This window comes from Lemur catta, chromosome 4 (genome assembly GCF_020740605.2).
Source record: "Lemur catta isolate mLemCat1 chromosome 4, mLemCat1.pri, whole genome shotgun sequence".
Classification (NCBI taxonomy): Eukaryota; Metazoa; Chordata; class Mammalia; order Primates; family Lemuridae; genus Lemur; species Lemur catta.
Window position 1 is genome coordinate 105,715,437 of NC_059131.1, and position 15,726 is coordinate 105,731,162.

Here is a 15,726-nt window from a genome sequence, read left to right on the forward strand (position 1 = left end):
TTACAATTGCTCCTAATTCTTTAACTGTGTTTTCATACAGGGTCCTGGAGGGGGTGCGGATGGAAGGGGGAGGAGGGAGTGCTGTTTGCTAATGGTCTGTAAACAGCTCAGGCATCAAATGATTCAGTTTGTGAAGAAAATTCTACCAAGGGGGCTGGGCTGACCGCAGACTGGAGTGAGCAGAACAGCCATCGCAGAGTCCCCTGCCCCTGGGACCCGGGCACAGAAGCCGCTGCCTGCAGAGTGGTCTGGGGTCTAGGAGAGGAATCTTTCCTAAGTGGGTAAAAGGCACTAAAAACAAGCAAACTTTGGAAATGAGAGCCCTTCTGTTGCAGAGTGGTTCATTCTAATGACTTCATTAAAAAAAGCTCAAGCCAGTATTGGCAGGATATTTTTCTTTATATTATGTAGGCAGTGGTGGGTCTTGGAGTTCTTTATACGTCATGCATAAAGATGCCGATGTCTGCCTGACTCCTGGATCCGGCAGACCCCTGCTGTACTAAGCGGGTTCCTGTCCAGCTGGCCAAGGGCTCCGCGGGCACAGGCAGGAAGTGGGATCTCAAGGCTGCACTGGGCTGTGATGTCACTCTGTAAAAACTGCTGGGTTTCTGGCACAGTCCTTGCTGTCTTTCGGTTCTTAAAAACAAACTTATTAGGTTCCACAGAAAAGATAGGTTTTTAAAAACCACCTCTATATTTAGCATTGGAACCGTGTTTGTGTAGCTCCATGATGGTAGATAGCTGAGTTTTAAATTCCGAAGCCTGCCATCCAGGCACCATAGTCCTTTCAGTCGGGGCCTGTTTCATTGTAAGCCTTTAAGCCTGGGCAAACCTTAAAAACAAATGGACCTTTGTTATCTGCTCACTCTCTTATACATAAGTAAAAGATTCTCAGTTTGCATCAGCATAGCTCATAATTGATTACCTCAGATTAAGTACTGTGTGTGCTCCTTAGCAGGGCAGATGCCAATGACCTGAACCTTCACATGGCAGTCACGCTGTGCCCAGTGTCAGTGCTGTTCTCTGGTGTCACAGAATGTCAAATAGCCTCCTCCTGTATTTTTCTAGTTTGGGTGCATCTACCTTTGGGGGAAAAATCTGAAAAATAGGAGCTGGCTTGCTTCTGATGGAGGAGGCTGTGGTGTTAGGCTTCTGATGTTTTTCTGTAGGATTTGCAGCCAAGTAGATGAGAGAAGAGATGGAGTATTAAAACTAAGGTTTGGCGAAAAACACAGAAGCCACTTGCAAAATAGTGAAGGCTTCAGAAAAGCTTTAGGATGCAGATAGACAAGGAAAATAAGATTATTTCCATGGCTAGGAAGAGTCTGGGTATTTGGGTAACAAGAAGCAGTGGTGATGAAGGGATTGTTTGCACCATCTTTATGCTGCTGTTCCTTCTGCACAGCGCTGTCACCTGCCTTCACTGCCCGCCCTGCCTGTCCCTGGTGGGAGCGTGGGGTGCCGCAGCCACGCACTGTGGCCTCCCAGGAGAAGGTTAGAAGGCTTGCCCTGGACAAGGACAAGGTGGCTGGAAAGGAGATGTGGTATAAGTTCTCACTGGAAGATTGTGCCTTCATATCACAGGGAGTTTCATACAGAGTTCCAATGCACGGTAGCACAGTAACAAGGCTTCGAAGGAAAGTAGTTATTTGCGTTGTTCTCAGGGAATAACATGAAAAGTAGTGGAATCAGCTAAATTTAAGATTCCCTTCTCTTCCTGCCTGGTACAATCCCTTTGCCCGTTTCTAGGTGGCTTGAAACAGAAGAGATGAGAAGGAAGAGACAGGAAAAAAGTCCCACTGGAAGGAAGTGGGTTACAGTGTGTGAGCCAGGCTCCTGCAGTGTCCCGGGGGTGGGCTCCAGCAGTTTCCTTCCTTCTGCAGTGATTTGCAAATGCACGACATCAGCTCACTTTTCCAAGGAGAATTATTATTATTTTAAATTCTGTAATGCAAATGTATTCGGATTAGAAGACAAGCAAAATAAAAATAGTTGGGTTGGGGCAGTGGGTTTATAGGTAACATTTTCTTTATTTTAAAATAACATGTAATTTTAAAAATTTCCAGAGGAAGAAAAAAGTATTAATTGTTTAAACTATATAAATATTTTCTGCAGGTGTCACCAGTTAAATTTAGGAGCCCCTTCTTCCCAACCGGGTCCTTCTTGAGAGCCCTTCCTTCAACCCTTCAAACACATTTCTTCATCGTGTACCCACATGATCTGATCTAAGACCTCCCTGTTCTAACAGAAGCTTCTGGGGCTGAGCTTTCCTGGGCCTCAGGAGAAAGGGCACTTTGAGTGGGAGGACTGGGGACGAATTGGGCATCCCGTGCAGCTGACAGCAAGTATTTGGGAGACTGCTGGTAGGACTCAGTCAGCACGGTCTCCTTAAAAGGTAGCTTTTCTCCGTCTGAAGCTGACCAGCCGTTGCGGGGATCAGACCCATAACTTGGATCTCAGTAGCATCATCTCCTTGGCAATGCACTGACCTACTCAGGTAGAAGGAGCAGAAGGCCTTTGGCCACTCCCCGCTTGCTCTGGGCAAAGCTGCGTGGCTTGGGCAGAGGCCCTTGGTGATGTGGCCCACTTCCCCCCACAGAGCCGCAACTGCGGCCTCACGGGAGGTGGCTCTTTCACACCTCTCTGCGCACACCCTCTTGTCCTGCTGACTTCTTCCCAGCAGGTTTCTGTTGGTTCTTCAGGCAGTCACCTTTCCTTGGACTTTGTTCCTGCCCCCTTGTTCTCATAACACCCTGGGCGTGACTCTACCAAACCAGTACTTGTTGATGCCTCTGCAGTGTGTTCTTTGTGCTTTGTTCATAGCTTAATCCCCAGTACCTGACACAGTGCCTGACATATATTAGACGCTTAGTGAATGCTTGCGAAGGTCCCAGACCATCTCAGGGGCCAACCCAGCCAGCAAGACACCTGGGTCTATTGTTTCTCCCTGTGCTTTGTCCAGAAACCACTCTGACTCAGTTTCCCCTTTGAACAGCAGCATCCGCCGTTGCCTTTCTGTTTCTTAATGGCTTTTAAACGTCATCACACTAAACCACCTAGAGAGGCATCATGTGAGATTCTTCCTCTCCCCTGCTTTTGTTTTCCGTGAGTTGAAACTTACAACTTCTTTGTCTGTTTCACTATATTGCAGCCAAAAGAGAGAGAGAGAGAGAAAAGAAATATTAAGTTACCTCTAATATATTTATGCTCTGATTTCTAAAATTACATTTCTTCTTCTATTATTATTCCGGTTATTAAGTAACTTGCCTGAATTTAGTCACCCCGTAATTAGGCACTGTGGCTGTGCCCTGGGGCGTTTGACTCCTTTTCCAGGGGCTTCAGCTCTCTGAGGAGGGACACAGGGCCGGGTGTGCTGCTTGCCCAGCTGCCTTGGCCACTTGCTCTGCCTCGAACTGTGTTAAGTCGCATAGGAATTGCTAACACTTGTCAGCCATTCTCAGAAAAAAAAACGGCAAGAACTAGAGAATAGTCTTAACAAAGTTCCTTGAACATCTCATAGAGAAATAATGTTCTTTATTATCATGTTAAAATTCAGTAAACCTATATGTAATAATGTACTTTTACAATTATGCAGATGTTTTACAGTTTTTAAAGATCTTTTAATTCCATCCCTTATTTCAAAACAGAGGCACTTTTTCATTTACTCTAAATTTCTGATGCTATATCTATAAAAATTTTTCAGTTTACCCATGAAACTCCTTTAATACCCAAAGTATTCCTGGAAAAACAGACTAATAAAAACTTTTTCCCTTCCCCAATTTAAATTTTGAAGCATGTTTGAATTTATTTTCAGAGTGAAAATAAAAAGATTTATCAGAACCTGTGACCAAATCCTAGCAATATGTTTATTTTTTTTTTTATCTGCAATATTGTCTTGACAACCCTATCTGCGATATCAGGCTTTTTAAAAAAGGAAATGAAGTTTGCAGTTTGGGGTTATGTTTCCCACCCTCCTGCTCTATGATGTGTGGAAAATGAAATGGAATGATACTTCATCAGAAACTGGTCTGGTTTAACTTTTTGCATTTCTGTGTTTTCTCAGATATGATCTTTCTTCAGGGATCAGAGGTCATATTTAAAGTGGCTTTAAGTCTGCTGGGAAGCCATAAGCCCTTGATTCTGCAGCATGAAAACCTAGAAACCATAGTTGACTTTATAAAAAACACACTACCCAACCTGGGCTTGGTCCAAATGGAAAAGACCATCAATCAGGTATGATTCAGTCCACGCCTTCCAAACGCTTAAGCAGTCCTCGATGTGTAGAAGCTAAGTTTTCTTTTGAGCAGAACCTGTTTCCTACCACTTTGTGTTCTGAACAGCACCCTGCACAATGCCTGGCATGTAGGAGGCGGATCACAAATATGTATGGAATGATTTAGTGCATGTGAGAGAGTGTGTGGTGAGTGTCATGTCAAAATGCCACGTGGAAACACGGTGGCAATGTTTAGCTTTGAGAACCAGCAGAAGTTATCAGTAGTTTCTTACATTTAAGAGACTTCGGTTCTAGTAGTTTGTTCTTCTGAAATACATATATTTATACAATGTAGGCTTTTATAAAATGAGTGCTTTGATTTTTCTGCTGAATGGTATTAATTGGGATTTTCTAAAACTAACTCTTTCATAACAGAGTTATGATAGGGAGCATGCATTCTATGAATTGTTCCATGATGTGGTTTTTAATAGAATTCAGTTCCACATCTGTGACTTCAGCACCTCTGGTTTCAGTATACAGTAGAACCGTTACCTTCTGAAATGTTGGAGGTTGAGAGGTGAATTTAGCTGGGAGTTACAACTAGACCAGATGGCGAATGGTCTGGGTTGAGCGTGGGAACAGATTTTGATCCTCTACAGTATAAGGAAGAATCTTTTAGTAATGATTGCTGATGAGGAAGGACTGAGCTGCTTAGCAGAAGGGGAGGTCACCACTGGATGTGTGCAGAGACTGGGTGGCTAAGAATGTCCTGGAAGGGATTTCATTACTGGATCGCTGCGGAGTCAGTAGGCCTCTCGTAAGCCCAGAACCTCTCCAAATGTAGTCAGGTATCGCTTAACAACGGGGCTGTGTTCTGATAAATGCATCCTTAGTCAATTTCATCATTGTGCGAACATCACAGAGTGCATTTACACAAACCTAGATGGTGTAGCCTGCTACATACCTAGGCTGTATGGCACAGCCTATTGCCTAGGCTACAGGTCTGTGCAGCAGGTTATTGTACCGAGTACTGCAGCCAGCTGTAACACAATGGGAAGCATCTGTGTCTCTAAGCATAGAAAAGGTAAAAATACGGTACTGTAATCAATGGGACCACCATTGTATATGTGGCCCATGGTTGACTGAAACGTCATTACGCAGCATGTGTCTGTATAATGAAAACATAAAACAAATAGCAAAATAAAGCTATTGTTGCAAAATCCTATTCCGGGGATTTCTGATAGTCGAGGAGGAAACCACCGATTTCAGTGGTTTGCATCCAGACACTGTGTTTGTGATTTTCACTTGCAGCCCCACCTTAGGTGTTAAGCACAGAAAAAGATGCAAGTCTGGCCTAGACAAAGGAGTTGGCTTCACATCAGCTGGTACTTTGGGTGGGGCTCTTTTTGCACATTGCGTGTGCTGTAACGAAAGAGGAGTTCTTTTCCACTCTCTGCCGAAGTGACAGGCTCTGCATCTTGTGTGTGTCACTTCCCTGGCGCATTCCGCTCCATGTGGATAGCTTTGGCTTGCCGAGGCCTGACATTTTTCCAGGCTCTGTGTACACATGTGATCTCATTCAGTTGTGACCGCGTTCCTGAGAGGATATAAAGTGGTTCGCTAACTGGCCCGCACTCTGCTGCAGAGTGGAGAGGGGGTTTCAAACACAAGTCCCTCTTACCTCAAAGTGCTTTAGTAGCTGCTCAACACTGCCAAGTGCCTCTGGGGATCATTTAATTATACAGATTTCTGTATTTTACCTGCATTCTAATACTGAATCCTCCACCCTTGTGATTCTTTAATTTCTGGCATTTACATTCATTCCCTTCTTGCAGCTTTTGTTGTGTGTACGCATGTTCTGTAACTCCTGGGCAAACCCGGAGAGCCTTGGTTGCTAGACTGAAGTCTGCACCCAGCGAGTGCCCGACTCCTCCCTGCGCCTGGCTCTGGGGCAGCCGTCTCTGCTGCGTTCACTTTACCTCCTGGTTATTGAGCCCCAGAGAGAAAATCCCAGGTCCTTCCCTTTTCTGGGAAGAGTCGATACTTCCTGAGAGTGCCCATCGTGCCTAGTATCATCAGGTGCTCTTTACGTGTTGGAAGAGTAGACGTGAGCAATCATGGAAAGAGAATAGTTGTGTGTACAGCTGGTTTGTTTCAGGCAACTGTTTGGAAATTGGCATTCATATTCCATTGACTCCTTAACATGGGGCATGGTGTTACAATCCCCGTTTTTGTAGATGAGGAAGCTGGGCGTAAAAAGTAACATGCCAGCCCTCTGTAGAAAACAGCGGGACTGCAGGAGCCAGGGCCACCGGGTGACTGAGAGCTGCTGGCTGGAGTTGAAGTATTTGAGTCCAGCTGGACCTAAAAGAATGAGATAAGACAGGACTTGGAAAAGGTTTTCTGCAGAAGGCCAGATAGGACATGTTTTAGACTTTGAAGGGCGTAAGTTCTCTGCCACAGCTACTCAGCTCTGCTACAACTACTGAACTCTGCCTTTGTAGCACAAAAGAGCTATAGATAATATGTAAAGGGATAAAGGGGCCATATTGCAATAAAACTTTATTTACAGAGATATGCAGTGGGATGGGTTGGTCCATAGGAGGTAGTTTGCTGACCCCTGAGCTAAAAGATCACAGCATATGTGAAGGTACAAGAGGGAGAGCAGAGAGCAATGCTAGGACCCTGATATGTTCACCTTTTTGGGTGGGATGGGGTGGGGGTAAGTATAGGGGTGTAGGGAGCATAATATCTACATTTGGGACACAGGTTTTTATTCCACCAGTAGTCTTGATAGAAAATAGATAAAACTCCAGGCAGCTCTCTGCCCCCTTTCCCTTCTGTGATTCTATCTGAACTTGACATCTAGGTGTTCTCTGTCAGGCTTTCTGCCTTCCCACTGCCCCTTCCTCTCCAGAGGGTGCTCTAGTCTTGACTTCTGCACAGACAGCAAGCCTGAGATGCAGCACGATTCCTCTGCAGCCTCAGAGATCCCCCAGGTCTGAATTGGGGCGTCCCCAGGGTAGAAGTGATGGATGCAGTCCTTGCACGTGACAGAGCACCCCAGCCCGTGTTGGGAAGGGTGGGGTGGGAGGGAGGGAGAGTTTGGGTGGTCCTCTGTGGTAGTCCTGGCTCCATTTCATTAAAAGCCCTCCCTGGAGACAGTCTCAGCTTGAGCAACTGGGACACAGCCTGGATCCTGGATGGGAGAATAAGTGGCTAGGGACAAGCCACTTACTCTCGGGAGCTCTGAGTCAATGTTGGCAGGCTGGGTGCAGGGCAGTTCCAAAGTTGACAGAGTCCAGGGCAGAAGAGGACGGGTCTTGGGAGCCTCTGTGGCAGTTGTGCAGCGTTACGTTGTGCTTACCAAAGAAACTGCCAGTTGAGTATAGACCATAAAATGTTCTGACCCCAAAAGAAGGGAAACTCTGGGAATAATTAGTAATGAAGGGAAGGAGGTCAGTGCTGTGTTCTTGTCACAGTGCATGCCACGTGGCTGTGAAGCCTCGGTTCAGCTTAAGGAAGAAAGACAGCTGAGGGGTGCTTTGGTGGTAGGGTCTATATACCCTATTTTCAGCATCCTTTAGGCTCCACCCAGACCAGTGTCATCATGTCATGTAGGGGCTTGTTAGAAACCAGCATCTGGGCCCGCCAGCCCCGCCCCCAACCTGCTGCAGTGGTCTGCGTTTCAGCCAGACCCCTGGAGGGTTCACATGCTCACAGCATCTGAAAAGCTCTGCTGTGGGCGACTCTGGTGATAACACACTGGAGCAGACGAGCCAAGAACACAAACAACTCACTGAAGAGGAGCGCGGTCCAGTAAATAAACACCTGGAAAAATATTTAGCTTCATACGTAACTGAAATTTATGTAACATATGATGCTTTACCTACTAGATTAACAAAATGACATTTTTTAATGTCAATACCCAGAGCAAGGGTATCCTGTATGTGGCACATTAGTATGTTGCTAATGGCATTGTAGGTTGATTAGTCTCACCTGGGAAGCAATTTGGCAATATGTATCACAAGCTAGCAAAATATTCATACCCTTTGAGTCAGTTATCCAACTTCTTGGAATGTATCCATAGGAAATAGTTCAAAGTGTGGGGAAAGCCATATGTATAAGGATATTCTCTTAGAGTTGTCATTTATGATCACAAAAACTTGAAAGGAATGAGATGTCTAACACTCGATGAATGGATTGATGTGGTTATGGTATGTTGTGTTGGTAGAATGCCACGAAGCCATTTATAACTATGGTTATGAAGAATAAATAGCAATATGAAAAAGCCCTTATGTGATACAATGTTAAGTGAAAAAAGTGGGATAGGAAATTTTATGTTGGTTATGTTTATAATTAAGAAAACATGCTTATAGAAAAAAGGTGAAAGAAAATATAACAAGATGGAGGAAGTTATATTGGTAATTTTTTTTCTTTTTCAAGCTTCCCATAATGTAGCTCTGTTGTTTCAGTAACTTAAAAAAAATAGTTTGTCTTTTTGGTAAAACATTGAACGTATGGAAATGGGTAATTCCTACCTTGGCAAGCAGAAAAGCATGTTCCCTTTTCATCAGCACCTTAATTCTGGACTTGCCTGAAAACCTTGGAGAAATTAAGAACCAGGATGGTGGGAAATCTCTAGATCCCCAATAATGACAACCCTAGTGGAATCGCGCTGAGGTGGACCAGGAAGAGAGAAGATTAGGGCCATGTACCTTGCAGCCTTGTGTGGTGAGTGGTGCTCAGGGAACGGCTTAGGCAAGAGCCAGCCAGAACGGGCACACACTTGAGTCCTTCCCTGCCCACGGCGGCAGCGGGGGTGGGGTGGGGGGGGTGGGGGGGGGTGGCTGCGGTGGTTCAGCCTCACAAGCGACTGAGATAAGAAATGAAAACACCTTAAAGCATATCCTGCTTTCCCATCAACGCCCACTTTTTAATATTCCCTTTTTTGTTTGATTGTGCTCTAAGACAACAGACCATAGGATCAAGTTTAATCTTAGACTTCCTGCTCTTTCTCTGGCTAAGGACTGGTACCAGCCGTGGGTCACTTGTGCCTTCTAAGTGTCCAAGGACAGGGGCCCCTCCTGCCTTCTGTCCCTCCCCCAAGTAATCAGCCTAAGGACTGAAAGTGTTATTCCAGGACGGAGGTTCTCCTTTGGCCACCAGCCTCGTACTGCCCTGGTTTGGAATAAATTCAGGGGCATAACTGAAAAATCAAGGGCTGTGAGTGCCTTAGCAGTCAGGAGCTCATGATGCAGTGAAGCAGGGGTGACGATTCCTGGGGATTTGTGGAGTCCTGGAAGAGTCTATATGGCTTTGGGCGCTGCTGAAAGCCGTTAACCTCAACAGATCACCAATCTGTGTAGAAGGCCAGAGGTTTTGTTCCTAGGTTTTCCAGGTTAGGAGATCATTTAAAAATAAATCTTTGTGGAAGAAAAAAAGTAATTGTGTGCATGACATTTATTCAGCACCACATTTATAATTACACAACAGTGCCAAGCAGTCTCAGCTTTAACGTGTGTGGTTCTTACTCTGTTCAGGCTATTCGGAGGTTCCATGATGTAGCATCCATTGATGATAGTTTTGCTGAGGTACGAGGTGGAATGTGAGAGTTCCGTGACGAGTGTGTGGAAGCAGGTCCCTTAGCTAAGGGGGCACCCACTCAGCTTCCCTGAGTTGTCTCATTTAATCCTCACAGCCGTGCTGGGAGGGAGGTGCCGTTAGCCCCAGGTGGGAGGCCAGCAGCCGGCCCAGGAGAGGTAACGTAACTTGCTCAGGGTCATTCAGAGACTTGCCAGGGGAGTCCTGATTTTAGAGCTCACTCAAAGCCTGTGAGTCAGTTACCTGGACTAAAAACTGGAAGTGATAATCCCTACTGACCTCTCTTGGTCACTGAGGGATGAAACAGAATCAATTGGTGTAAAATAGTAAACTATTGTCTCTCTCTCTCCCTCCCTTCCCCCCCCAGTGCCACAGATATAATGTATTTTAGTTTTTAATTAGTATTATCCACTGAATTAAATTGAAGACCAACAAGCTGAAAAATTAATCTCAAAGAAGGTTGTTAAAAATGGTGAGAAAGTAAACATGGTTTTTGAAAATTGATTTCAGGGAAGACAGGCTAGTTTGAATGCTCATAGGGTGCTATCAGAGGGGATAATTTCCCACTGATTTTTAACCATGCTGGAGTTTCTTTCTTTCTTTCTTTTGTACTTCAGCATATTATGGGGGTACAAAAGTTTAGGTTACATATATTGCTCTCCCCCCCCATCAGAGCTTCAAACGTGTCCATCCCCTAGACAGTGCGCATTGCACTCATTATGTATGTATACACCCATTCCTTCTCCTCCACATCTGCCCGACACCTGATCAATGTTATTCCTAAATGTGCTCTTAGGTGATGGTCAGTGAAACCAATTTGATGGTGAGTACATACAGTGCTTATTTTTCCATTCTTGGGATACTTCACTTAGTAGAATGGGTTCCAGCTCTATTGAGGAAAATACAAGAGGTGCTATATCACTATTGTTTCTTATAGCTGAGTAGAACTCCATGGTATACATATACCACATTTTATTAATCCACTCATGTATTGATGGGTACTTGGGTTGTTTCCACATCTTTGCAATTGTGAATTGTGCTGCTATAAACATTCAGGTGCAGATGTCTTTTTTATAGAATGTCTTTTGTTTTTTTGGGTAGATGCCCAATAATGGGATTGCTGGATCAAATGGTAGGTCTACTTGTATCTGTTTAAGGTATCTCCATATTGCTTTCCACAGGGATTGCACTAGTTTGCAGTCCCACCAGCAGTGTATGAGTGTTCCTGTTGCATCCACGCCAACATGTATTGTTTTGGGACTTTTTGATAAAGGCCATTCTCACTGGAGTTAAGTGGTATCTCATTGTGGTTTTGATTTGCATTTCCCTGATGATTAGAGATGTTGAGCATTTTCTCATATGTTTGTTGGAGTTTTTTTCTTAAGGAAATACAGTAGCGAGGCAGATTCCCTGACTGTGTGTTCTGCTCTCACTTTTTTTTAGATGGTCGCAGCCTGACTACATTCTCAGATCTGCCAGACCAGTGCTTGGGGCTTCTCTCCAGCACTGAGCAGCCCAGCCCTGCAGGGTTGGCCCATAGGAACAGTCAGAAGGAGAGGAGGTGCCTGGAGCAGCAGCTTAACGTGTCTGCTGACTCCCCTGCTGCCCTGCCTGTTCCTACAGACACGAACAGCTGGAGTCACTTGTGCACTCTGGGGTTGTTTTTCACGCGTGTGGTGTTTTCATCACTATTGCTATTATGGGAAGGAACACAACTCAGGCATTGTTTCGTATTCACTCATCTCTGTGGGTGACATTTGGGTCTTGGCTCATTTTTGCATATCTGAGTGCAAAGGAGAGTTTTTTAGTAAACAGTTCCATTACTGAGATGTTCTTGTACCTCCGAAAGCCCAGCTGAACTATAATTAAACTTTGACTTTATGACTGTGCAAACAGAGCTGTGAGTCTTTTGGTTCGTACTTTTTTTCCTCCTTTTAACCCGCAGTTGATGTACCTAACCTAAGAGAATTTTCAGAGAGAAGAAATAGGTACTGAAGTAATAAATTTTTCTAAGTCTTTTTAAAAAAATGAAGTTCTGACTTTTGGAAGATGAGTATCAGAAACTTGCACTCACTGTTACCTTGGAATTATATCTAGATGTTTCTTATATCCTTTCTTCCCAAGTGAAATGATGACCTTCTCAGTGCATAAAACTGTCCTCATCTGTCACTCCTAGTGCCAGGCATAGCGCTCAGCATGGAGCAGGTGCTTGACGGATGCTCGCTGACGTGGTGCCGTGTGCGTGCACCCACCTGTGTCTGTGTGTGGGATTTTTCTCATTTTCAGGGCCTGATGACATTTCTTTATGCAACAGGTGTTTGAGATGGACATCGCTAAACAGTTACAAGCTTACGAAGTTGAGTACCATGTGCTTCAAGAAGAACTTATTGATTCCTCTCCTCTCAGTGACAACCAAAGAATGGATAAATTGGAGAAAACCAACAGCAGCTTACGCAAACAGAACCTTGACCTCCTTGAACAGTTGCAGGTAGAGCATATTTGCAAAGCAGCTTTCTGAGCCCCGGTATATGGTAGCTCATTAACTCACCAAAGGCAGCACACTGGGCTTTCCCATGACCACAGGACCTTTCTCACCCTGCTCTGCTTATGGCTGGGATCAAAGGTATCCTGGGAGAATTGATCCTTTTCATATGGAGCAGACAAATTGTCCTTTGCTAAGGCCAGACAGCCCCGGACTTTCTGCGAGGCTGTTTCTGCACTCACCCTTTTGGGAGGCAGGCCCAGAGATGAACTTGGGTTCCGGATGCAGTGGCGCTTTTAGCTGAATGCCAGCAATTGTGCTTTGAGTAACCGTGAGAGAATTGAGAGCTTTAACATCCATGAATGAAAATAGCTAGGTCCACGGAGGGACGTTAAGGGAGAAAAGTGACACAGAAATCTACCTAACAAAATAAACCAGAGCAGATGGTCATTGTGAGTTCTTGATGCAAATACAAAGATTCGATTCACGTAGGGCGCAGTTTTCCCCTCTAGAAAACTTCCATTTCAACGTGGATAAACTCTGGTGAGGACGTACGGAAGAAAGGCCAGTTCAGACGGCACACAGAGGTGGGTGCACTGAGGTGCAGTCCGGAGACCCGGGCCTTGCCAGATCCAGTGCTGCCCCGCCCACACTGCCCCCCGGGCGGACTGCTGAGCACTCTGTCCTGATTCCCTCACCCGTGTCCCTATCTGCGTAATGCAGCTCCTTTGTCAATCAAATGCCATAAGGCAAGCAGTGTGTGCCACTTTTTCCACATTACAAATGTGTAGTAACGCTGTCCATGTTAAGAGATTGTGCTGAGGGTGTTTTAAAAAACTGTTTCAGAGTTGCTCTGGAGAAAAAAAGCTAGTTTCCCCAAGATAACGTATTTTATAGTGTTCCTGGGCTGTCCTTAAAATAAGCTTTCCAGTCTGATCTAAGCCTCTGACTTTTCTCCATGGAAAGTTGTGCTTTGCAGATGCGAGCCTGGCAGCGATGTGACAAAGGCTGGTGGTGAGAGCCTCGGACGTTGACCTGTCCGAAACGCCTTCCCCTTCGTGGGCATTCGTCCCAGCAGACCTTAGCAGATGTGCACCAGGGAGGAACAAAGACAAAATGCTTTTCCTGCCCAGTCCTAACTGCCACTCATGTCGAAATTTAACTTCTATTTTTCCAAAGATGGAGATGAAAACATGCCTGTATACAGTTTCCCCTGAAAATCTCAGCTGTCACCTGAAGGGAAGTCTCAAGGGGACAGACAGCCTCACCTGGCCTGTAGGGGTAGGCAGCGTAGGTGCTCATTTGAGGTGGCTTCCAAGCCAACAGTGGGTCCCTGAAATACAGCGTGAGGGAAACTCTGAACAAAACTCATGCTTGCATTGGAGCATCTGATGTGTTGAGATGGACAGGACTCACATGAAAGGTCCACTTGATCGGGTCAATGCCCACGTGGTTTTGGTGACAGAAGGTGGAAAGCAATTTTATGCTGCTTGTGTGTCACTGTGCCCTTTGGTGAAGGCGGAGAGTTGTGGGAAACTGCACAGATACCTGTATTCCTCAGGAGAGACGTGAATCATGGTTGTTCTCCCTGGTAATAGAGATGTTCTCCCTGGAACATCCTGACCGTGTGGTCCTGCCCTTGCCGGGGGTTCGTTCAGGACTGTAGTGTGTGCTGACCCGCCAGTATGTCCCGCGTCCTTCCTGTGCTGGGCGCTGGGGCCACCAGGACCAGCGAGACCCTGCAGATCTCAGAAGATTGGGGTTGTGCTGTATCAGTCTGTGGGTGTTTGGATCTGGTTTTCCTCTTGTCCTCTGTGAGAATCTGCTTCTCATACGTGAGAATCATGCCTCCTCTTTGTACAATTTTCGGACCTTTCTAAGGAAATGTGTTCAATGCAGTACTGAATTTTTGTGCATAAATCTTTTTTTTCTTTTGCCAAAGTATCAAAATTGACCTACTTTTTGTTCTGTTCATATAATTGCTAGACATATCACGGTCCCATTTATTTTCTTGTTAAACACGTAAAAATGTTGTCTAGAAGCTAGAGATCAAACTCTTCACCTGTTTTGTTCAGCAATACATTGGACGATTGCATAGACAAGCCAGATGGAGCCAAATCATAATGCACATAGGTTTTCAGGATCACTATGGGTCGTTGGGTGCCCACGCTGAGCTAGGTGCTGTGGGAGGCTGGACCACGTGGAAGATAAGAGGAGCCTTCTGTAAAGAGTGCCGGTCTTATGGAGGAGACCTGGCATTCGTGCAGAGTAGTACACGACCGTGCCATTAGCTCACTACTGACTAAGCTGCAAGATACACCTTGGAATGCAGTGGGACTTCAAAGTGACAAGGGTGGGCCTGACGCAGGCCTTGGCCATGGATAGGATTTTGAGGATCAGAGAATACTCTTAGACACACCAAGAGTGACCACCCCCTGCCCTGTAATGACAAAGTAAGGATCTCAGTCTTTTTTTCCTTCTATTTTGAATGTTCTAGTGGCATAACCAGAGTTAGACTTTTGAGTCATGAGTTGTGTGTTTGGCACAAGTTTTGTTCAGAACTGTTTCCCTTGTTTGAAAAATGAGAAAAAAATAGATGTACATTTTCCCCACCTAAAATAAATGGGGGCGTGTAAAGAGCTGGACTGGATTAGTAAGATAGAGTAGCCCCTTACTGACCCCGTGACCAGAGCGCCGTAGGATGGGGCTCTCAGCTGAGGAGTAGGCCAGAAAGGCCTTGGCGACATCAACAGAAATGTCGGAGCTTCTGCCAACCCTCCGCTTCACTGGAGCCGACGCGCTGCTGCCCGGGAAGCCTGCCCTGGTGGCGCAGAGAGGGGGATGGTGGCTAGAGAGGCTCTGCAAGTCCTGTTTAACTGGCATTGACTGGGTGCTAGGTGCTGAGGGTATGAACTAAGCAAGAGGCTTGTTCCCCCTCTGTCGGGTGGGGTGGGGACACCGTCACCTCATGGGTGGTGGTGACCAGTCAGCGAGCTGGGGCACACAGCCTCGTGGCAGAATGCTCGGCCCACGTGCTTCCTGACGTGGTGATGTCTCGTTACTCTGAGGAAAGTGAAGAAAAAGAACTTCAGGTTAGAGAGCAGTTGCTACTTGGGCCTTCACATGGAAGCCCGCTGGGCTGTTCGTGGGCCCGACATCGCTCTACGTGAAGATGCGTGTGTTAGTCCAAGCAGGCTGTGCTGTGCTGTGGTAAGAAACACAGCTCCACCTCCGCGTGGCCGAGCACAGACGACTCGGTGTCTCTGAGCACCGCCTCTTCTCCCCGGAGCATTCTTTGGCCCCGTCAGCCCCTCCTTCCTGTGGCGGTGACAGGGGCTCGGGCTCCCTGCTCACTGCGATGCCATTTGACATCGGCTTGCAGAGTAGCCACGGCAGGGGAAGCTGAGAAATGTCTTCCTGTGTGGCC

The 15,726-nt window shown here is 46.0% G+C and overlaps 1 protein-coding gene across 7 annotated transcripts in view; it reads left to right on the forward strand.

Annotated features, from left to right (window-relative positions):
* Positions 1–15,726, forward strand: part of TBC1D1 (TBC1 domain family member 1) — a 200,581-nt gene that overhangs the window by 184,267 nt on the left and 588 nt on the right. For 6 of the 7 annotated variants that reach the window (XM_045550515.1, XM_045550512.1, XM_045550514.1 and 3 more), the window contains 2 exons: positions 4,064–4,233; positions 12,132–12,305. In XM_045550515.1, the coding sequence (XP_045406471.1) occupies positions 4,064–4,233; positions 12,132–12,305 (344 nt within the window). Of the gene's footprint in view, positions 1–4,063; positions 4,234–11,260; positions 11,728–12,131; positions 12,306–15,726 lie in introns of those variants that run through there. The other variant, XM_045550517.1, reaches the window with a different exon arrangement.